This window comes from Ursus americanus, chromosome 18, assembly GCF_024610735.1.
Source record: "Ursus americanus isolate L20-20 chromosome 18, mUrsAme1.1.p, whole genome shotgun sequence".
NCBI classification, from domain to species: Eukaryota; Metazoa; Chordata; class Mammalia; order Carnivora; family Ursidae; genus Ursus; species Ursus americanus.
The window spans coordinates 8,153,827-8,176,862 of record NC_142144.1 but is presented as its reverse complement, the minus strand read 5'-3'; the positions used below and the strand labels follow the sequence as shown (position 1 = coordinate 8,176,862).

At 45.4% G+C, this 23,036-nt stretch overlaps 1 protein-coding gene across 1 annotated transcript in view; it reads left to right on the top strand.

The window, feature by feature from the left end:
• GARNL3 (GTPase activating Rap/RanGAP domain like 3) overlaps positions 1 to 23,036 on the top strand; it is a 141,901-nt gene that overhangs the window by 47,939 nt on the left and 70,926 nt on the right. The window contains exon 4 of the mRNA XM_045790907.2: positions 13,123 to 13,197. Coding sequence (XP_045646863.1) covers positions 13,123 to 13,197 — 75 coding nt within the window. The remainder of the gene's footprint in view (positions 1 to 13,122; positions 13,198 to 23,036) is intronic.

Genomic DNA, 23,036 nt, shown 5'->3' with positions numbered 1-23,036 from the left:
ACTCTAGTTATCACTGTGGTGCAGTCTTTTAAAATATAATCTCAAACCGCATTTGCTCAAGAGATGTGAAGACTTTTTAATTACTCTGGGAGCACATTTCAGCCGCTCTCTGAAGTCTGTTTTGATCCCTGTGATAGTTCCACGATTTCCCTTCTGAATTCCTTCTTTGGATGTTTCCTCTTCTCCTTCCTCACTGAGCGTGCTCTTGCCAAGGTCACAAAGACCTCATCGCCACCAAATCCGCTCCTAATCTTTATCTTCCAGGACCAGTCTGCAGCCTGGGCCCTGTGAACACCTTCTCTCCTCCCTCCGCGCCTGTGCCTCAGCTCTCCTGCCTCCCTGCTTCACCTCAGCTTCTTTACGGATTCTCTCTCTTCTGCCGAGTCCTCACATTTTGATGCTCGTCAGGGCTCCGTCTCAGATACTCTGCTCCCACTCCACGCTCCTTCTTGGTGATCTCTCCCACCCCGTGGCTTCATTACTGCCTTCGGACCGTGACTCACACATCCATGTATTCTTCCTAGATCTCTGTCCACGGCACGTGGAACCATTTGCCCAAACGCCCACTGGATGTCTCTCCTGGGACGGCCTGAAGGCGGCTGCACCTCAACATGTCCCAGACTGAACTCAGGTTGTCCCTCTTCCCTACCTCAAACCACTGAGGGAATGGTGCTACTTTCTTTTCAGTTGCTAATTCCGGAAACCAGGAAATCTCCCATCCCCCACATCCAGTCTCTTAGCAAATCTTACTGGTTTTATGTCCTAGATAGATTTGACGGCTAGATGGCTCTTTATTCACGTGCATGCGCACATCAATGCCAGACAGCCTTTTGAGCGGTAGGGAGATAGATACTCGCAGACACGTGTATATATGCATGGCAATATACATGTGTGTTATGTATACTAACGCAAATTCCACAACCACCTGATGAGGTGTTCCTACACCCATTTTACTAGTGAGCTAACTAAAGTTCAGAGAGATTAATAACTTGTTCAAGATTGTCCCCCCCACCTTATCCCAGTAGGTTGTATTTACCACGAAGTTCTGTTATCTTGGCTTGTTATGGCCTGTTCCAATGCCCCTCAAACTTTATTGTCCATAAAAGTCACTTGAGGGAGTTTGTTTAAACTTCAGGCCCTGATTCATTATGTCTGGGGTGGGCTGAATGGTGTGCAGTTTTTACAAGCTTCCATAATGAAAGTGACTTTAAGGTCCTTACATGTTTCTTTTTTGATCTCTTAAGGAGACAAGAAGGAAAAAAAAAAGAGCACAAGTGTTTGCTTCTGTGTACTCCCTTTTTTGTATGACATTTATGTCATTTCCTCTTTCCCTGAGTTTCTGGCACATCGTCTTGCCACCCTGACATCTCGCAGATTCCATTCCACCAGTTTTGATAAGATTACATCCAGTTTGTCAGAATGCTCAGCTGTAATTAACCTGAGTCTGGGGGCTTTGATTTCCTTAATGCCGTAAAGAGTTCTTTCCCAAATACTCAGCTCTGTCAACATGATCTTGATGATTTCAAACAACCTTCAGCATCTCTCCTTTGTTTATGGAATAAAGCAGGAAACCGTTTAGCCTGACATTTAAGGCTTTCCCACGGTCTTTCTCCAGCCTGTCTTTGGAGCCTTTGCTCATATAGTCCGTGATCCAGCCGAGCAGGCCTTCACCCACCACTACCCAGGCCCCTGGGGCCTCTTTATGGCTCTCTTTCCTTCTAAAATACCTTCTTGAAATATGTGTCTGCCAGGTCTGTTTTCCAAGCAGCCTTACCTGAGTTCCCTATGGGAAAGTCATCTTTCACCCATTAGAACCCTCCATTTCTTGGGGCACCTGGGTGGTTCAGTCAGTTAAGGGTCTGACTCTGGATTTCGGCTCAGGTCATGATCTCAGGGTCATGAAATCGAGCCCCAAGTGGAGCCCTGCACTGGCCATGGAGCCTGCCTAAGATTCTTCCTCTCCTCTCTCCCTCTCCCCTCTCCCTCTGCCCTTTGCCACCCCCCACCTCCACCTCTCTCTCTCTCTCAAAAAAAATTTTTAAAAAAGAACCCTTGATTTCTTTACCTTTCTCTATGGCACCTGTCATTTTTTACACTGTAATTAGTTGTGGGCATTTCACCTTTTCTAGTGGGCGGGGCTTATGGTTCTTTTGTTGTGGTTGTGTCTCCAGTGGCACTGGCTCACCGCCAGAGGTCCAAGTATTAGCTAAAAGATCGGTTTTGCTAAAAATCTAGTGTCTGATAAGTTCTTTTCCTCTTCTCAGATTTTTTATATTACTTCCCAGTCTTTGTGTGTGTGTGTGTGTGTGTGTGTGTGTGTGTGTATGCCAGCACACTTCTAAATATACTTCTCTGATTATAAAGGGAATGCATGTTCGTCATAGAAAACTTGAAATATACTGAAAAGCACAAAAATTAAATTCGTTTGTAATCCTACCACCTACAGGTAATAACTATTAAGATTTACTGTATGCCCCTTTAGAAATTAAATTTGTATACAAAATGGGTTTGTATATTTTATTGGTATCTTTATTTCAAAACAAAGTTTCATCTTTCTGGAGATGGAGATGCTCTTAGACAAACAACTTTTTTCTCCTCCCACCCGAATGCCTTCCTCCCTTGTGTCTGATGGCATTGGCTGTGACCTCCAGAACCATACTATGGGGTCCTTGTCCTGGAGTTCCACGTAAGTTTTTAGGCAGTACATGAGGGTATCTGTTCTCAATCGTTACATATCAGGGGCTGTCTCAAGTAATGGCTTCCACAAGAATAACTTGACTGGTTTTAAAATTTCCAAATGATCACCTTTTTCTCTTAAAACTTGACAAATTCTGATCTGATACTGTATTCATTTCATAAGCCTGCAGTTGGAAATGGCCACAAACTGGATGGCTTAAAACAACAGAAGCGTGTCCTCTCACAGTTCTGGAGCCTGTAAGTCCAAAATCAACATGACACCAGGCCATGTTCCTTTTCAGAAGGTTCTAGGGAAAAATCCTTCCTTGCTTCTTCCTGCCTCCGGGGCTGCCTGCAATCCCGGTCATTCTTCCGGCTTATAGCCCTCTCATTCCAGGCTTATTCAGAGGCCTTCCTCCCTGCATCCCAGAGTCTGCACGCCGCCTCTCTTGTCTCTTGTGAAGACACCAGCCATTGGATTTCGGTCCCACCCTAATCTAGTATGACCTCATCTTAACTTACTCAATCACATCTGCAAAGACCCTCTTTGCAAATGAGGGCACATTCTGAGATTCCAGGTGGACGTAAATCTGGGGGGACACCATTCAACCCAGCGTGGTCAGCTTCTGCCGTACAGTTCTGAACAGAAGCCCAGGGCAGTTTATTTCTTTTCTTGATGAGCTTTCCCGCCGGGATTTTTCTCAGATCTTCTTTACTCTTTTATTTTAAAATTTCCCGTAACTTCTCTGTGTGTTTCTCTTTTCATTAATTTTGCCTAAAACATCTCATCTCTTTGTTTTGTTTTTTTTTTTAAAGATTTTATTTATTTATTTATCCGACAGAGATAGAGACAGCCAGCGAGAGAGGGAACACAAGCAGGGGGAGTGGGAGAGGAAGAAGCAGGCTCATAGCGGAGGAGCCTGATGTGGGGCTCGATCCCAGAACGCCGGGATCACGCCCTGAGACGAAGGCAGACGCTTAACCGCTGTGCCACCCAGGCGCCCCATCATCTCTTTGATTCTTAGTCCCTGGTCTTATGTCAGGGATGAATATTGTCTTCTGCTCTATCTTGGATTATTTCTCATTTTTCCTCCCTACACAACAGTAAGAAAGGTCTTTTTCTCTATCCTTTATAACTGTCTTTTCTTTCTCATTCTTTTTGTTTCATTTTGTTCCTTTTCATTGTGGGGAAGCATCTTAAATAAAGAATATATTTACTCTTGCTGTCTTCTACAATGAACATTTTGCTTCCTGTCAACAAGGATGTTAATCCCGCATTTGCGTTTTTTGGTCCTCTTTTTTTAATCCCTTCCAAAAACTTTATACACTTGTTGCAAAGATCATGTCTTCTGTCTTATTGAGCACAACAACTGATTTTCTGAAATTTTATTTTGGTTTGAGTGTAAAAACATGGTGTGCTTTCCTTTCTAGTTTTCAAGACCATCTGTAGCATTTTTTTTTCATAGCTCCCATGTTGGGTTGTTTTGGGTTTTGTTTTTTTTTTTTTTTTTTAACAAAATCTTCAAATAAAAACAAAGAGCTATTTGGACCTTGTATTTTTCAACAGACAGAATATGTGACTGGCCGTCGGCTCTCATTGTCCTTTCGGGTGCTGTAGCTTCTCCGAGCTGACCAGCCGAATGGCCAGTGGTTGTGCAGAGCTCCGTGATCACTGTCCAGCGTCTAGCTGGTGTTTATCTGGTAAAGCTCTGCTGGAGGGAGATAGGATGCTCTCCATGCTTGGCTTTGGCTGCTCTGAACCAGTGGCTCCAGAATTTATATGTATAGCACGAGCTGGGGTGGGGAGGGAGGGACAGATAGCAGTCTGGTTGGAAGGGGAGTATCGAAGTAATGTGTGCTCAGCTCTTTACCTAAGCTTGAGAAAATGGCCTCTGTGTGGATTAAAGAATACGATGGAGGTTATCACGAGGTTGAATCTTTCCCCATTCCAGTCACCCTTGGGCATCCTGGCAAAACTGTATGTACTCCCCAGGAAGCCCCGCTCCAGGACTCCTCCTGTCCCTCTCCCTACCTGGGGCGCTAACGTGACAGCAGCTGCCTTAAAATGCAGCACCCGTGCATGTAAGGGTGACTCCCGATATCATATTGTCGTTCTCCATACAGACCCAACGTCTCTCAGCCAAGATGAGACCACAGGGGGACAAATAAAGTGCCGTCCAGCTTCCTGTGCTGACCACAGATTTGCTCTGTGTCAGGCAACAAAGTCAGGGATCAAATGTGTTTCTCCATTCTTCTCCATCGGCCATAGAGTAAGTAGAAAATGTCCTCAAATCATGGCCACAGGATGAGCAGTCTTTCTCAGACTCCTGCATTGTCCTCTTTCGTGCTGAATCTTCATGGGTATTTTACAGGGAAGCTGAGTATCAGGGACCAATAGTCAGATATTATTTTAATGAGGAAACCAAGACAGATATATTTTGAGATGGAGGGTCAAAGGATGGCACTCATCCTGACGGGCCTCACACTTCTCAGTAAAATAGGTGGAGAGGTCATCATCTCTGAAGAAAGGGTGTATCTGGACCGACCGACAAGGCAGAACCAAGGGGGGAGGTGTAATGGAACGTGAGAAAGGAACAGAGGAAGGAATTAGGGAGTGGTCGTGAAGGTCTAGCCAGGGTCAAGTAGCCGGAGCTGCTTGTAGGCCTAGTTTCTCGGAAACTGTTGTGTCTTTGAACACAGAAGAAAAAGAGAGAGAATGTCCTTGGTAGCAGGTGGTTGAGAGCTGGGGCTTGATGCGGGGCACGAGGAGAGGTCGGCAGGACAGGAGACCCATATGTTGGGAAGCACAGCATTGACGTACTGACCACAGGCCCCGGCCCGAACATACACCTAACACGCCAAGGTGGGTTACAAGCTAGGTATGTGATAACCGAGCTATGCCAGTGCGGGTGAGCACACGTGCAGGGTTTTAGCAGTGGACGGCAAAGCCGTGAGGTAAGTGAGGTCATTAGATTTGAGAAAGCAGAGGACATGAGCTCAAGACAGCAGGTGAATCATTGTGACGGACGCTGCGTTTGCTGAGGATGGTGGCCAGGGATGATGATAGCAATAAAGCATCTGAGCCCGGATCTGAGGCCTTGGTGGTTTTCCTTCAGTCAACATCCGTTATCCTGGCTGGACGACCTTCTGACCAACCCAGATATGCCAGCCGCCCCAGCCCCCAGGGCTTTTCCCTGGCCCTTGGCACAAGCAGAGTAGGATCAGGTAAAGAGAGGGAGAAAAGAGAGCATCTCTGGTCCCCACCCCTGCTCCTTGCCTCTCCCTGCAGGCAGCGGAAGTCACCAAGGGTGACCAGGACACGGGCCCAGGAGCCACACAAGCCAGTCGGGGGATGGCTCATTCTACCCAGCTTTAAGCCCATTGACCCTGGCTCCTGGCCTTTATTATTATTTTTTTTTTTTACTGAAATATAGTTAATATACAGTGTTATATTAGTTTCAGGCATACAAAATACTGATTCAGCAATTGTTTTTGATGGAAACATTTACACTTTCTTTCATCCCTTCTGAGCAGCGCTTTCGAAGTCAGGTGTATGTGTCTGTATGGGTGTATGTGTGTGTCTGTGATTTGCATAGACAGCGTCAGAAGGGTCTTCTTGACTCGTATTTGTGGTTAAAAAAAAAAAAATCTTCCATTGGAAATCATTTCTCAAAGGCCCTGTACACCTTCTAGAATAGATTTCATTACAGCAATGAAAGCTTCTCCACTTCCCCCGGGCAGAGTTGGTCTCTCCAGCCTCTGACCTCCCCCAGCACCCCATTCTTTCTACTGTTGAGGCATTTAACTAGATTGTGTGGTGATTTATCTGTTTATATGTTTGTTTCTCTCCCACTAGGCTCTGGGCTCCTTCAGGGCAGCGATCATGCTGCATTTGTCTTTCTAAGTCCAGCAGTTAGTATAGGCCCTGAAAAATAGGCTCTCACGAATGTTTGCTAGATAGACAAATGTTTAAACAGAGCTTCCAAGCATTTAAATTCAGCATTAAAAATAGTTTAATCGTACTAACTGTAATAATCAGAGCATTTTGTATTCATCATTTTGTTACTAGTATTAGTATATGTTGTTAGACATTTATTGAGCATTCCCTATGTCCAGGCACTGTTCTAGGCTCATTACATATTTTATATTATCGAATGTTCTCCATGAGCCTCGAAGTGGCTACAATCATTGTCCCTATTTTAGAGGTAAAGAAGCCAAAATTTAGAGAGGAAAAATTAAGTGATTTGCCCAAAGTCACACAACTAATAAGTATAGAACTAGATTTGAACCCGAGCAGTTGCGTGCCAAACCCACACTCAGAACCACTCATTGGAAAGAAAGGAGATGGGGAGGGGTGGGTGTACAAATTTGAAATACTGCGTTTTAAGATGTATCTTATTTTTAACGTTTTGAGATTTTATCCTAGATTGAAATACTGTTTCTGTAACTTATATACCTGAACGTGACCTCTGTAGAGTGCGTGATAACAGAGGTCACAGGGAATCCTTGAACTGCTTTAGAATGGAAACAAACACCAGCCCAAAGAAACAAAGCAATTAAGTAGAAAGAGAAAGAGTCTTTTGTTTTTGAAAAATTATGTATTCATATTAACTTAGGAAATATTCTCACTGAATTGCCTATAATATTAAACGAATAATAATCTTATTTACAGTAGTTAATGACTAACATTTTATGCTTCCTGGTTTTTTTTTTCTTTTAAATTAATTTGTTAAATCATACGACTGGATATAATTGCTTGGATAGTGCTTTTTTCCAGAAATAAAACATCTAATACATTGAACACAGCTTAGTGTTAAATGAATCTGTTACACTTTGGCTGAGTTTGGACCAAAGCCTCTACTTGAGATATGAAATTTCCCTGAATTTCCACCATCGTTAGTGTATTTAACTAACTCTCAGGAGTTTCCGCCTGAGAAACCGATTCGATCCTGGTCACGCAGAATGGTCTCCATGTCCAGCCTGTCGCAGTGCTGCCCGACAACACTTCCTGTGGCTATGGAAATGTGTGATTTGTACTGTCCAGCCCAGTAGCCACATGACAGTATTGAGCGCCTGAATGTCACTAGTGCTATTGAGGAACTGAATGGGGTTTTTTAAATTTTATTTTATTGTCAGTAACGTAAAATTTAAATGAGGCTCATGGCTACAGCACTGGATAGTGTGGGAACTCTGAAGGAATCCCTCCTGAGTCAAAAGATCATTTGATTTGCGTCCCCCGCCCCCATCTCTCTCTCTCTCTCTCTCTCTCTCTCTCTCTCAGATAGTCTTCCTCAGCACGGCCCTTCCTTTGGGGTATGACTGAATCGGAAATGTCAGACAAGATAAAAAAAATAAAATAAAAGTCCTGCCCTCTTTTCTTAGTATTACTGATGTTAACACCCTGTCCCTGAATTCTGCTTTAAAACAAATGCAAAAGGATTCTGCTGCTGTCTCCTTTGAGGGAAGGCTTGGCCGCAGCCAGCCTCCCTGTGACTGAGCCGGCTACCCCCGTGGGGACATGCCGCCCCCGCAGCCAGGGCCCCTCTGTGGGGCCAGTTCTCACTACTGCCCCAGTTCTACAAGCAGGTGCTGGTACTTCAGGTTTCTCTCTCTTCCAAAACCAGTTTTCATTATGTGTATTTTTCTGGAAAATGTCCATTTCATGGAAGGTTCTGATAATGCTGCACCATCTCAAGTAGCAGTCTGTCATGCTTCAAGAAATTTCTTTCTTCTTAGCAGTTATGTTTTCCTTATTATCACTCTGTATTCATGTTTGTTCTTTGCTTTTTAAAATCAGACTTGCTGGTGATTTCTTGGCAGTGTTTATTGATTGTACTGTCTTTTTAATTCTATAATTTCTGCTCTGATCTTTTACCCCTTGCTTTCCGTGGGTTTTGTTCATTGCTCTTTTTGGTATCTCCTAGAAGAAAAGTTGAGGCACCTTCCCCCCTAAAGGGCCTGGCTCCCCACATGCCACCCGGGACTTGGACCATCTTCAAGTGGAGAGAATTAAGTCAAACAGCTGCCTTAAGGGAAATTGATCTGGCCATGTGTCCAGGGCATTCTGTCCTACAGAAGATGGCAAGAGCGTATTTTGGTGGCAGCCAGAGCTCTGCGCCACATTGGAAGAGGCAGGGCAGGGAGCTTCTAGGTTACGTGGCATTGGACATTTAGATAGGTGCTAGTAGACATTATTTCATTCCTGAGTCGAATCTTCCGACAAAGGGACGAGTTTCGATTTTCTGTAGTTTTAATTAGCCAGATCACAGGTATGAGGAATAATAGAAGGAAAATTACTGACAGAAACAGCTTCTCTGCTGCATTAAAAGGACTTTTTTTCCTGCATTGTTATTTTTCTCATCCCCAAGTTCACTGGAGCACTGTCTCCTTTCACATCGGCTGGTGTACTAGTCCTCCCCGGGCCCCGGCCAGCACGGCACCTTGTGCTTTACGTAGCCAGCTGCCCGAAGCAGCTGTGAGGCGAGCCCTGGGACTGCCATTCGGCCAGCCGGCGCCAAGTCACTCTGCCAGCGCGACCAGTGAGTCAGTCACCTGCCCACCTACTGCCCTTACATGCACGCTCCCCTCAGCCGGGCCTGCCAGCAGCTGCCCAGGGTGCTAGCTGGGTGTGCTGGATCTGATTCCGTTACCAGCAGCCCGGCTTTCCCTTGCACGTGGTGATTCGGGTTCTTTGGCCTGTCCTTCACACTGGTCGTTCCTTTACGTTAGACCCAGTAAGTTCCCTTGAAATTGCTTGCATGAGTCATGAACCTCTGGTTTCCAAGACTGGCCTAGGTCTTACCCCGAATTTTATATTCCTTTGGTCATTTCGGCAGAAATTCGGCCTTCATCTAGTCACATATTTCTTATTTGGTAAGTGTTTAGTGGACATCTATACTGTGTCAGACAGGGTGCTTAGCTCTGGGGATGTGGCGGTGAGAAAAACAAGCCATCATGGTCTCCATGGGGCTTAGCATTGGGGCGCAGGGGAGCACATGAGGAGAAATGGCGGGAATCACGTGATCACACCAAGAAATGTAAACCACAACTCCCAGGAGTGCTCCAGCAGTTACACTGGGGTCATCTTCCCAGGCAGTGAGGTCTGGCAGTGAATGTGGGGGACGAGGAGGAGGTCTTTTTTTTTTTTTTCTTTTAAAGATTTTATTTATTTATTTGACAGAGAGAGAGCACAGCAGGGGAAGCAGCAGGCAGAGGGAGAGGGAGAAGCAGGCTCCCCAAGCAGGGAGCCCGATGCGATGCAGGGCTCCATCCCAGGATGCTGAGATCATGACCTGAGCCAAAGGCAGAGGCATAACTGACTGAGCCACCCAGGTGCCCCGAGGAGGAGTATTTTAGGGGAAGATGGGAGAGGGTCTTCTGGACAAGGGAGTGCCATGGGTGCCCATCCTCTGGTGGGAAGGAGCAGGGTGCTGGGACAGAGGCGGGACTGTGGGACAGTCAGATTTGTAGTTTGCCGAAATTGCCCAGTGGTGTGCAGGTCGGGTTGGAGATGGTGGGCGGGTGCATCAACCTGTAAGGAGGCAGGTGCAGTCATCCGGGTGAAAGATGCCAGTGACATGCGTGCGGATGGTGGTGGCGGAGATGGGAAAGGTGCGAGAGTCAAACATGTCAGCCTGAAGCCCAAGTTCTGTGCCTGTGGGCTTCAGATCAGAAGGGGCCAAATTCCTTCCAGCCATCAGATCATTAAACATGTTCTTCCTTTCTGCTTCTTGAACCTTTTAAGCAAAAGAAGCGATGAACTTCTCATTCTAATCTCACCACAGGAAAGGGCATCATTGCCTTTGCCTGGCAGTGTCTGGAATATAGTGGTGGACATTTTATTTTTGTTAGGTGAATGAATGAGTGAATCAGTGAATGACTGTCGGCTCTCCTCCCAAGCCTTTGAGTCCTGGTTGAGACTAGCTACAGTGTCCCAGCCCACCTCTAATTCAGGGGAGCACGTGTCCCCTTATCTCTTTATACACCTGTGTCAGGTGTATCAGTTGATGGCAGCTCTCTTTTCTCTCCAGAATTGACCTCAGAACACTTCTCCCAAAGCCCTTGAGGCAGCCTATGCCAAGAACACTTGACTTGAAACCTATTTGCTGTAACCTGTATTTTAATATTTTAACAGACAGTGAATAGAAGCTCACAAGCAAAGAAGAAAATGGCACTGAGTCCTCTATGCTTCCCCTGTGAAAATGGCAGTGACCCCAGGAGACCCACATTCATCTTGCTCTTGTACTCGAGAATTGGCCTCTCTAAACTAGAAACAGTCCACCAGACCTCACTCCTGACATTAACTGCAGAGCACGGAGGTCCCCGGGGCCGCTCTCAGGTTCAATAATTTGCTAGAAGGGGACTCACAGAATCTGGTGAAGGCTGCTAGGCTGGCTTATGGTTTATTACGGCAAAAGGAGATCGATTAGGATCAGCCAAGGGAACAGACACGTGGGACAGAGTCCAGGAGAGTTCCGCATGCAGAGCTGCCCAGTTGTCGTCTCCCAGTAGTTTCATAGACAGCACTTAACCCCTCCTGGCAACAGTGACAGTCCATGCACCGGGAACGCTCACCTGAGTCTTGGTGTCCACAGGCAGATCTGATATGGTGTAACCCAAAGCACCCCCCGCCCACGAGTCATGTTATTCTCCTGTGTGGCTCGAAGACCCAGGTAAACAGACACGCCTGCCAGATATTCCCAGGGCTTAGAGATGACCTCTCGGAAGCCGAGAGCAAAGGCCAGACCTCTCTTGGGCAGGGTTGAATTCTTTGACCACACAGCCTCTGTTGCTCGTCTTCAGTTTACCGACCATGTAATAATCTGATGCCATAAACAGCTAAACATACACGTAACAATATTTTTATTTGTTTCTAAAAAGAAATGATTTTGCAGGATAAAATTTAGGTTGAAAACCTGGGCCTTTTTATGGGCATTCCACAGAGGACGGTTAGGTGGGGTAGCAGTTAAGTGAAGATGACGGGTTTCTGGAGTCTGGCTGCCTGTGTTCACATCCCAGGCCTCCCAGGTGCTAACTAGGATGTGACTATGGCTGGTTATTTTACCTTCCTCTGCCTCAGTTTCCTTACTGGGAGATGAGAACGATGATGGTACCCACCCATATTGCTATTTTGGGAGTTAAATGAACTAACACTTGTGAAGGCCAAAACATAAACCGCTTCTACAAGCACTCAATAAATATTACATACTGTTTTTTTTTAATTTTATTTATTTATTTGATAGAGAGACTGCGAGAGAGGGAACACAAGCAGGGGGAGTGGGAGAGGGAGAAGCAGGCGTCCTGCTGAACAGGGAGCCTGATGTGGGGCTCGATCCCAGGACCCTGAGATCATGACCTGAGCCGAAGGCAGCCGCTTAACTACTGAGCCACCCAGGCGCTCCAATATTACGTACTATTATTTCTATATTTATCATGGAAAAGATTTATCAGCCTTTGCAAATAATTTTCCTTGGGAAGTTTTGTAGGGTTTCCCCTGGTTTTTTTCCGTTTTCACACCTTCATATCTCTTAACATGAGTGAAAATAGGAGATAACCATCTTTCTTAAGAAATTGTATTATCTGTTTTACCAGGTAAGTCTTGAGTTAGAGAGGTAAGAAGTGTCCTCCCCCAGGGCAAGCTCATTCTAATGAATCTGGGAAATGGAAATTCTTGGCAGATCTTGGCTACAAATCGTGGGCAGATTTAAAGGTTAAAAAAAGACCTGTCATTTTCCCAAGTTGCTGCTGAGAAATCTAGGAGATTTGGGAGAAAATAAGTTAAATCTCGAGTCAGTAATTTTAGGACTGATGCGCCAAGCCCCGATCTCACTCATCTCATCCTACCAGTGAGCTCCTTGAAGACTGTCTGTTTGCAAGCATCATGTTGCCAGAGCTCAAATAGAGCCTGCCTGCCTTGGAAGGGGCTAATTGGCCTTTTGGAGACCATTTAAAGCTGAATGAAGCACAGGAGCTTTCTGTGATGTTAGTAGAGCCTTGAGTTCATGCCAGCCATTAATTGTTTTTCGGGCTTTCCTGTGAAGACGGCCGAACTTGAGACTTGGCTTTCGGTTCTGCCATCTGTGAGCTGCACTTGTCCACATGTGATGTGTATTAAGATTGTTTTTCCAGGGATCATCGCTTTGATATTTCTCAGTATTGGAATATGTTCACATCTAGATTTTATTGAAAATGTTCGCATTTAGATTTGATGCTCTTGTTTTCCTACTCTTGTGGGTTGGGGGGACCTCACTCTTCAGCTTCCTAAAGACTGTGGACACCAACTGTGTGAGGGCTTGGCTGACAGAGCTTCAGAAAGACCATTAGCTTCTAGGCTGGGCCCTCCAGCTGTCGTTGCATTTGGCTTACTTATAGGACAGATACAGACAGACAGAAGAGGCTTTGCACGTGGTGACCCAGCTACCTAACTAGCACTCTCTTATCCCCTAGCTTATTTCCAGTGATGCTGATGGAGCCATCCAAAGGGCTGGAAGATTCAGAGTGGAAAATGGCTCTTCAGATGAGGTAAGGAAGCCCCACCCCACCCCCGCATTGTCACCAAGCACATGATTATAGCACCTGAGTTACAGCGGTGAGCAGTGGTGATGCTCATTACCGCAGAACACTTGCCTAGGTGCAGCCTGGAAAGGGCTCAGTGGAGCTCTTCAGAGCTTCGCTTGAAGCAGACGTGAGGGGAAAATGCCATTATTCTCTGTATGGAAGGTGCTATTAATAGGGTGATGCATACCCTTTAAAAGCTCTATAATGAATCCAGGGACATTAAGGTGGTCTGCCAGCAGTGGGATCAAAGAAGAATTCACAGCCAGGTCACCCTTTGTGGGTGGCCCCAGAAGCCCAGCTCTCCCCCTTTGCCGAGCTGGTCAGCTCAGCATTGCCCTGTGAGCAACACAGGTTCCAGGAGAGACATGCAAAAGTTACTACAATTACCAAAGGTCATTTTTATTCAGGAAAGACGCCAGGAAAGGTGTCCACCATCCTTGAACCCAAGCCCTCTTTCTGGGGTTTCCAGGTCTTCCTTGCTGCTGGCCACAGGGACTCACCTTGCTTGTCTTTCTTCTTCAGACTTCCACTGCCCACTCTACGCCTTGAGGTCTACCCCCAAAACTGCGGAGTGTGGTGTAAGCCCCAGTGTTTTCCATCTTTGCTACCTCCCTAAGAGGTAGGCCGTCAGAGTGCTTTAGCACCTCCCGCCCCAGCTTTGTAGTCAGACAAGCCCGGGTTCAAGTTTTTGCTCCCCCATCTCCTAGCTATGTGACCCTAGGGAAGTAACCCAGCCTTTCTGAACCTTGGTTTCTTTATCTATAAAATGGAAAGTGTCTCAGGATTATTAAAAAGAGTCAGTGAGCCAAGCTTGTCAAGCTATCAGCACTGCACCCGCCATATTGTAAGCAGTCAGGAAGTGACAGCTATACTAGTGATGATGGTGGAGTTGTTAACATAACTACTGCTGTATTGCCAGCCTTGCTTTCCTAACCACCTCCTTGATCAAATTCTTGGTGAAGGCCTATGGATTTAACTTGAAAGGCCACAGCATTTGGGAAGTTATTTCTCATCTTCAGCTTTGGCCTTAACTTCAATACCCAAACACTGTATCTTCGCCATTGCTCTGTGAGGTACAAGGAGGCCGTCCCATCTTAGGCTGGACTCCTGAATAGGTGCCCACATACCTCTCCTCCACAATGATGTCAAGTGACCCACATAGAGAAAGGAACTCCCAGGGGAATTTGCTTCTGAAGCTTGGAAACAGCCCTCCCCAAATGACCCAACTCCTGAAACGAAATGGTCTTATTACCACGGACTCGTGCAGCCAGCTGTGTGCCAGGAGCTAATCTGGAAGCGGAAACACTGAGTCCTCATTTTCCAGTGCTCAGAAAGCTAGCAGCCACTGTGCTGAGTTTCTACTTTGAGAACCTGAAGTGCCAGAGAACCCAGAGGTTCAAGACATCCTTGTGCTCCCCAGATTTTTGCAAAACTTTAGCCCTCCCGCCTGAAATGATCAAACTGTACTAGACTTCCGCCACCCCATGTAAGCACAGCTCTGCCCCCTGCTGGAACCAGTGTCTAGAGGAAATCCACACTTCCTAAGAAATACGTAAATTTGGCCCAAGATCCCCAAACACTCCTCACCTGGCTGTGTCCCCTGGCCCTGCCCCATGCCAAAGGACATATTCTGGACCCGGTCAGGGATTAGAAATTGCCTCTTAAGCAGGATGGTCTTTAGCTTCCAAGTGTTTGAATTCCTTCCAAATTTTTTCTTGTGATTGAGTTCCAGTTTCAAAGTATTGTGGTCTGAAAATATGCAGGGAATAATCTCAATCTTTTGGTATCAGTTGAGACCTGATTTGTGACCCAGTATGTGGTCTGTTCTGGAGAAAGTTCCATATGCGTTTGAGAAGAATGAGTATTCTGTTGTTTTAGGGGGGAATGTTCTGTATATATCTATGAAGTCCATCTGGTCCAGTGTGTCATTCAGAGCTCTTGTTTCTTTGAATATGACTCAGCCATCAGAAAGGATGAATACCCACAATTTGCATTGACATGGGTAGAACTAGAGGGGATTATGCTAAGTGAAATATGTCAAGCAGAGAAAGACTGTTATCATATGGTTTCGTTTATATGTGGAACATAAGGAATAGCATGGAGGACATTAGGAGAAGGAAGGGAAAAATGAAGGGGGAGGAAATCAGAGCGGGAGACGAACCATGAAAGACTATGGACTCCGGGAAACAAACTGTGGGTTTCAGAGGGGAGGGGCGTGCGAGGATGGGCTAGCCCAGTGTTGGGTATTAAGGAGGGCATGTATTGCAATGAGCGCCAGGTGTTATACACAAACAATGAATCATGGAACACTACATCAAAAACTAATGAAGCACTGGATGGTGACTAACATAACATAAAAAAAAAAAAAGAAGCCTGGAATATTTCTAGAAAGGAATTTGTCAGGCCCGCTACTAAGTGCTTGGGTAGCCACTTCCTGCTTGGCTTCCATACTTGTTTCTGAGCTTCAGTGATCTTAATTTAATAGTCATTGTCTCCACCCAAGTTTCCATTGACAGATGAATGGATAAAGAAGAGGTGGTATAGATATACATGGAATATTACTCAGCCATCAAAAAGAATGAAATCTTGCCATTTGCAACAACATCGATAGAGCTAGAGGATATCATGCCAAGCGAAATAAATCCAAGAAAGACAAATACCATATGATTTCACTCATGTGGAATTGAAGAAACAAAACAAATGATTAAAGGGAAGAAAAGAGAGAAACCAGGAAACAGACTCTTATCTAGAGAGTACCAGCTGATGGTTGCCAGAGGGGAGGGGTGAAATAGGAGATGGGGAGGAAGGAGGGCACCTGCTGTGATGAGCACTAGGGCTTGTACGGAAGGGCTGAATCTCACTATATTGTGCGCCAGAATGTAATATTACACTGTATGTGAACTAACTGGGGTTTAAATAAAAGCTTAAAAACAAACAAACAAACAAAAACCAAAATGGAACCGCCTCTGGAGGGTCATGGGTGGGAGTGGCTCTGGAGTCAGACCGCCTGGGTTCAGCCGGTGAGTCCACAACTCCCCAGCAGTGTGACCGTGGGCAGTTCACTTAACATCTTTGAAACCATTTGGTGAAGTTATTGATTTCACAAATCACTGGTCTGTTGTGTCCAAAACACAGTCCTGTCTCAGATTGCCTCTCTGGGAAATATGATATCAGGGCTCAAATACTGTTTTCAATTTTGTTTCTACCAGAGCCACCGAGCGTGAGTGCTCAGTTGGAGCGCTGTGGCTGTGTTTTATATTGATGGTCTTCAGCTGAAAGCCTGCGGCCAGTGTTAATGTACACCCTGATAAAAGACCTGAGTGCACGGGAGATTCAGAGGGAAACCAGGCTGGCTTGCTCGGAGTCCGTTAAAGCCGTCCGTGCACTAGAAGGGACAGTATTTGTAGCTGCTTAAAATTTTTCAAATGCACGAAGAAACAGATTGCAAAGTAATTTCATTACTGGGTTATTTCTCCTTTTATTATTGCATTTTAAGTGTTCTTTATACAGTACGGATCCTAGACCCTCATCAAATCTGTGATTTGCAAAAATTCTCCCCCATTCTGCAGATTGCTTTTTCACTTCCTTGATTGTGTCCTTTGAAGCACAGACGTTTTTAAATGTAATGATGCCTCGTCTACCTAGATTTTCTTTTTCTGCTCATGCTTTTCGTGTCATTTCTAAGAAGCATTGCCTAATTCAAGGTGGCTCAGTCACTTCTTATACTTACTGTTTCATTGAAGACAATGTTGAATTTGCCTTGCTTTCTTTCCACACAGTCAGTATAACGGTTTTACCATCTGTGACAGATCATTTCACTCTGTGACGTTGCTGGGGCTTTCTGTTGTGTGATTTTTCTCCTGGCCTGTGCTCATGGGGTAGTGGCCTACTGTGTGTCCCTGAGTGCATGACCGCCTAACAGTTTACTGGTATCACTCTTGAAAATGAATTTTTAGGACTGATAGGAGGCCCAAGTTGAGTCGCCTTTTGGTAGGGAGTTTTATATCATAATTTAAAATAAGAAATGTGTATTTGGTCTTTTTCGCAGTTCCTGACACAGAGCTACCCAAACCTGTGAATTTCCTAAGTGTAGAGGGTGAGCAATGTGTCTTTTGTCATGTTAATGAAGTGACTTTTGGAAAGCCCCTAGGAATGGGGGCTGGTGACCAGAGGAACCTCCCATTACAATTACAGGGTTAGAACTTTCAGTCCCACCCCTGACCTCCAACCTTGGGGAAAAGAGAAGGGCTGAAGATGGAGTTCATTTGCCAGTGGCTGATGATTTAATCAATCAAAGCTTCCATAAAAACCCAAAGGATGGGGGTTCAGAGAGCTTCTGGGCTGGGGAACACGGGGAGATTTGGGGAGAGTGGCACGCCCAGAGGGCATGGGAGCTCCGCCCCCTTCCCCATACTTTGCCCTGTGCATTTTTCCTGACTTATATCCTTTTATAATGAATCTAGTTAGTAGTTAATCCAGTAATCTAGTTAGTAAAATGTTTCTCTTGAGTCCTGTGAGCCACTTTAGCAAATTAATTGAACCCAAGGACGGGGTCATTGGAACCTCCTATCTATAGCTGGTTGGTCAGAAGCACAGGTAGGACTGAGCCTTTCACCTGTGGGATCTCAGGCTGTCTCCAGGTAGACGGTGTCAGAACGGAGTTGAATTTCAGAACACCCAGCTGGTGTCGGAGAAATGCTTGGTGATGTGGGGAAAAAACACATATTGGAATTGATGTCAGAATCGGAGAGAGGGTTTGCACTTTCTTTTGCCAGAGACTGAAAACGAAATTCCCAGCATGAGACTTTCCAAACCACCCCAGTGATGCAGAACAGAGCTGCGGGTTTACATGGAGGCTGTCTTGTGGGTATAACACCTGGGGGACACTCCTTGCTCAGCTCTCCTCGGCACTGACAACCTTCCCTGTAGCCTTTGGGACCCAGGGGGTCTCTTCTGGTTTACCTTCTCGAACGTGTAGCCCTTTGGGGCCCCAGCTTAGTGCGGGTGGGTCTCCTATTAGACTGACCTGCTTCAGCAGGTCTGGGGGTTTGATGCTCTGCCCTCTGGTCTCTTGAGGCCACCAAAGCCCAAGTTTAGTTTCGCCCAGACTGACAAATATCCTCAAGCTAAAAAAGATGTCCGTGGTCCTCCTAACTGTCTGGGTTCCCAGTTGCCTCTGTTTGGGCTGGTAATTCCAGACTATATTATGAGCACGCCAAGGACTTTTAAGGAGATGATTTTAATATTTTTCAAGCAGTTTTAGTTTTTTGCTGTGGGAGGGTTGGTTGAATAACCTAGCCCACCATTACCAAAAACAAACGTTGTATCAGGAGTACTTTATCGTGTAATACATCGTGTCATTCATTCAACCCTCATTTTTCGGATCCTTTCTCAGTGCCAGGTAGTCTGTGCACTGGTGATGTAGGAGTGGGTAAGATTGCTGAGCTTCCTGCCCTGGTGGCCTCAAGGACTGGCAGGCGGAGCAGTCAATAAACAGGTAACACAGATACACAGGCAGATAGCAAGTGTTGGTAAGTACCGTGGGGAAATCAGATGGGGGCGTGGTATAAAGGAAGAGGGAGAGCCCTCCTTAGCTGGGTGGTCAAGCAGGGCCTCACCAGGGATGGCACAGTGAGCCCCAGGCCTCTGAGCAGTGCTTCTCAGACCACTGGTGATAAAGGACCCGCTTTTTAGTTTCCGATCTGTTGCAGAACTTGGTGTGGTCCTACTATGCGTGACCAGTCTGCAGCACCCCCTTCATGTAATTCCTCACCAAACTGAGTAACTCCCAGATGGGTCTGGACTCTGTTTAAAGAAATGAGCCCACTGAGCATGACTTCGGTGTGTCACAGTAATGTCAAAATGCTGTTCCTAAATGCTTCCCCGTTGCTGTACATTTCATCACTGAGCGGTAAGAAGTCCGTCGACTGTTTCTCAGTGCCTTAGAGTTGTCTAGGCCAGTCCCCCACCCAGGACAAGAGTCCCTGCACCAACTTCACCACAGTCAGCTCATCGGTCCCTGCTGGAACACTTCTGCGGGAACGGGAAACTTGCTTCCTCCTTGAGAGGTTGTTTTCCTCTGGACACTAGCTGAGTATCCTACAATTCGGTTCAGTTCTGACGTTAACTACCCGGAGTTCGCTCTCCAAGACTGCCCTCACTTCAGATGCCAGTCGCAAGTATCAGGTCCCCGGGTCACCCACACTTCTGTCCCACTTGGCTACAAGGTCAGGGGTTCCCACACCCCCCCTCCTCAGGTTCAATGATTTGCTGAAATGACTCCTAGAATTCAGGAAAGTACTTCACTTACTATCCCCAGTTTATTACAAAGGATACAACTCAAGAGCGGCCAAATGGGAGAGATGCCCAGAGCAAGGTACTGGAGGGCGAGGGCAGGCACAGAGCTTCCATGCCCCCATTGGGAGGACCAGCCTCCCAGCACCTTAATGTTTTCACCAACATGGAAGCTCCCTGGACTCCACCATGAAGGGATCTCATCATATCAGCACAATTGATCAAATCATTGGCCATCGATGATTAAATCGATCTGCAGGCCCTCCTCTCCCACAGGATTCACTGTGGGGCTGAAAGTTAGAAGCTTCTGATCAAGGCTTGGTCTTTCTAGTGAGCGGCCCCATCCTGAAGCCCTGGAGAGACCCAGCAAGGGTCACCTCATCACTCAGGAAGTCCCCAGCGGTCTTTTTATTGGACAGAATTTATCTGTGTTTTCCCCTCGGGGTTTCTATTACATTTTCTGTAAGGCTTAGCCCTCTTCACCGTGATGGGCCTCAAGCATTCCAGGACATCTGCTTTTCTCCTAAGATGTGGGCTCCTTGCTCCTCGTCATCCTCACTGCTGGTCATGGGCCCCACGTGAGGTTGTTAATGTTAAGTTGAAGTGGTCAGAACTGAGCTCCGGGCTCCAGGTGCCCCCCACACAGCCAGGGGTGGAGTGGGCGCATCCCCTTCCTTGCCAAGCACACTCTCTCTATGAAGCCAGTGATTCATTTTGAACCGTCAGTGTGCTCCCCTCGCCCCAGTCTCTCTCGAGGTGTCGTGGAGACAATTTTAGCTTCAAACAAACTTGGGTTCAGTCCTCACTTTATCACTTACCAGTTTATGACTCAACTTGTCCAAGCCTCGGTTTCCTGATGGGTAAAATGGGTGCAAATTCCTGCTTTGTAGCACCTGGCCTTCCCCATCCTGTACTGGTGCAATTTGGATTTGTCCCCAAATGTAAGATTTTCCATTGTCCATACTAAATTTAATCTCATTAGTGTGTCCGTAATTGCTCATTGTCAAGAGGTGTTTTTTTGTTTTTTTTTTTTTACATCTTGATTCTGTCACCTGTCCTATTAGCTAACCCACTGAGAAGCTTTATATTACCTTCAAATGTGCTTCCCCGGCCATCTGTGTGCTCATTCAGATTATTAATTAAAAGGAGCGTGACCCCCGGGTGGATCACTGGAGACCTCCCTTACAGCTCACTTGTATGTATCAATTAGTATATTGTGGTGCAGAGGGACAATCTTTCAGCTTTTCATAAATCAATCTTCCTTCATGTGGGAGGATTCTCTTATACCCTGTTGGGGGATATGTAAACGAGTACAATCTTTTGGAAGGGCAATTAGCAATAATTAAAAATGTGCACACCATTTGGCCAGTAGTTCCGCTAGGATGTGTATTGTAAGGTTATTTAAAATAGAAAAAAAAAACCCACCTGGAAACAACTTCAGTTTCCATCAGTAAAGGAATAATTACATACATTATGATATATTTATTCAATGGAATGCTTAATAGCTATTAGAAAGAATGAGGCAGTAGTATATGTAATACTATAGAAAATTGTTTAAGATACAGTTAGACCTAAAAGCAAGTTCCAGAATGATTAGTAGATGTCATCCCATTTCCTTAACAAACAGACAAAAAGGTAAGTAAGTTTGTCTATGCAAGAGAGTTTCCAAAAGGATACATAATAATTAAGCAGTAGTTGTTTCTAGAAAATGGAAATGGCAGGTCCAAAAGAAGATAGAGAGCCTTGACTTTCCATGGCAGTCCTTTTATGCCGTTTATATAGTTTACATATCTCTACTCAACTGTGGTGGTGAATTTTTCTAAAAATCTGCATAGTCGCTAAAAAGAACAAGGTAGATCTAAACATACTGATATAGAAATATTTCAAGATTTTTTAAAAATTTGCATTTATTTAAGTAATCTCTACATCCACCACGGGGCTCGAACTCACAATCCCAAGATCAAGAGTCGCGTGTTCTTCTGACCGAGCCAGCCAGGCACCCCGCCCCCTAACATATTTTCTTTTCTTTTTTTTTTTTTTTTAAGATTTTATTTATTTATTTGACAGAGAGACAGCCAGTGAGAGAGGGAACACAGCAGGGGGAGTGGGAGAGGAAGAAGCAGGCTCATAGCGGAGGAGCCTGATGTGGGACTCGATCCCGGAACGCGGGGATCACGCCCTGAGCCGAAGGCAGACACTTAACGACTGCGCTACCCAGGCGCCCCAAGATATTTTCTTTAGTGGAAAAAACCAAGTTTCAGTGTAACAGCTCCACCAGCATCCTATTTATGAGAACAAATTCTATGTGTATATACATATATGTGTGTGTTGTGAATATAGGTGTATATGTGGACATGGATGTGAATGTGTGATGTGTGCACATATGTATACAGCAAACACACCTTTGTAAATCCATACAAAGAAAGGTCTGAGACTATCCACACCAAGAGGTTATCAGAGGAAAACGATGTGTACAGGGGCATGGAAGACGGGAAGAGAAAGGGATTTTACTTTGTGTCTGGTTTCATTTTTTTCAACTAGCTTATATTTATTTGCATTTGCAATTCAAAAGTTTTTAGTGTTATTTTTTTTTAAATCCATCTTCTTCACTGCCAGCATTCTCTCAGCAATTTAAACCTAGAAACTAAAGCAAAGTCCGTTTAAATGCTTTCTCTCATTAATTGAGCTCACTCTGGAAAAGACTATGAAAACTCCCAGGTGTTATATAAAACTAGGGGTCTCATCTGTGGTCCAAGTGTGTGGTGCAGATTCCCTGTTTGAAGTTGAACACGAGCAAGCAGTCAGATAAAATGAGGGTGTTCTATGTGGATTTTGATTACATTCTCCTCAAAATATCCTGCCAGATTCTCTCAGTCCTCCTCCTTCACATCCCACAAGTATAAATAGGGTAACAAAATAAAATGAAATAAAATAAAATACAGTAAAGGGGTGTCTGGGTGGCTCGGTCGGTTAAGTGTCCCACTCTTGGTTTTGACTCAGGTCATGATCTCAGGCTCCATGCTCAGCAGGGAGTCTGCTTCTCCTTCTCCCGCCCCCTCTGTTCTTTCTCACTCTCTCACTCTCTCTCTCTCAAATAAATCTTTTTTTTTTTTTTTAAGATTTTATTCATGTATTTGTCAGAGACAGTGAGAGCGCACAAGCAGGGGGAGCAGCAGGCAGAGAGAGAAGCAGGCTCCCTGCTGAGCAGGGAGCCCGATGTGGGGCTCCATCTCAGGACCCTGAGATCATGACCTGAGCTAAAGGCAGAAGCTTAATGAACCATCCAGGTGTCCCTCAAATAAATAAAATCTTTTAAAAAAGAAAAAAAAATGAAGTCAACAAGGAGATTTTGTGGGCTTTGGAATTTGACACAGGAATGATTCAGGATTTCTTAGTTTCAGGACTCATTTAACACTGTGGGCATGGTCAGGCATGTCTGCAACATAGAAAAATTTGCGTTTATTACTCTTCATAATACCTTTTCGCAAACGTTTATCTAAAAGGGCATA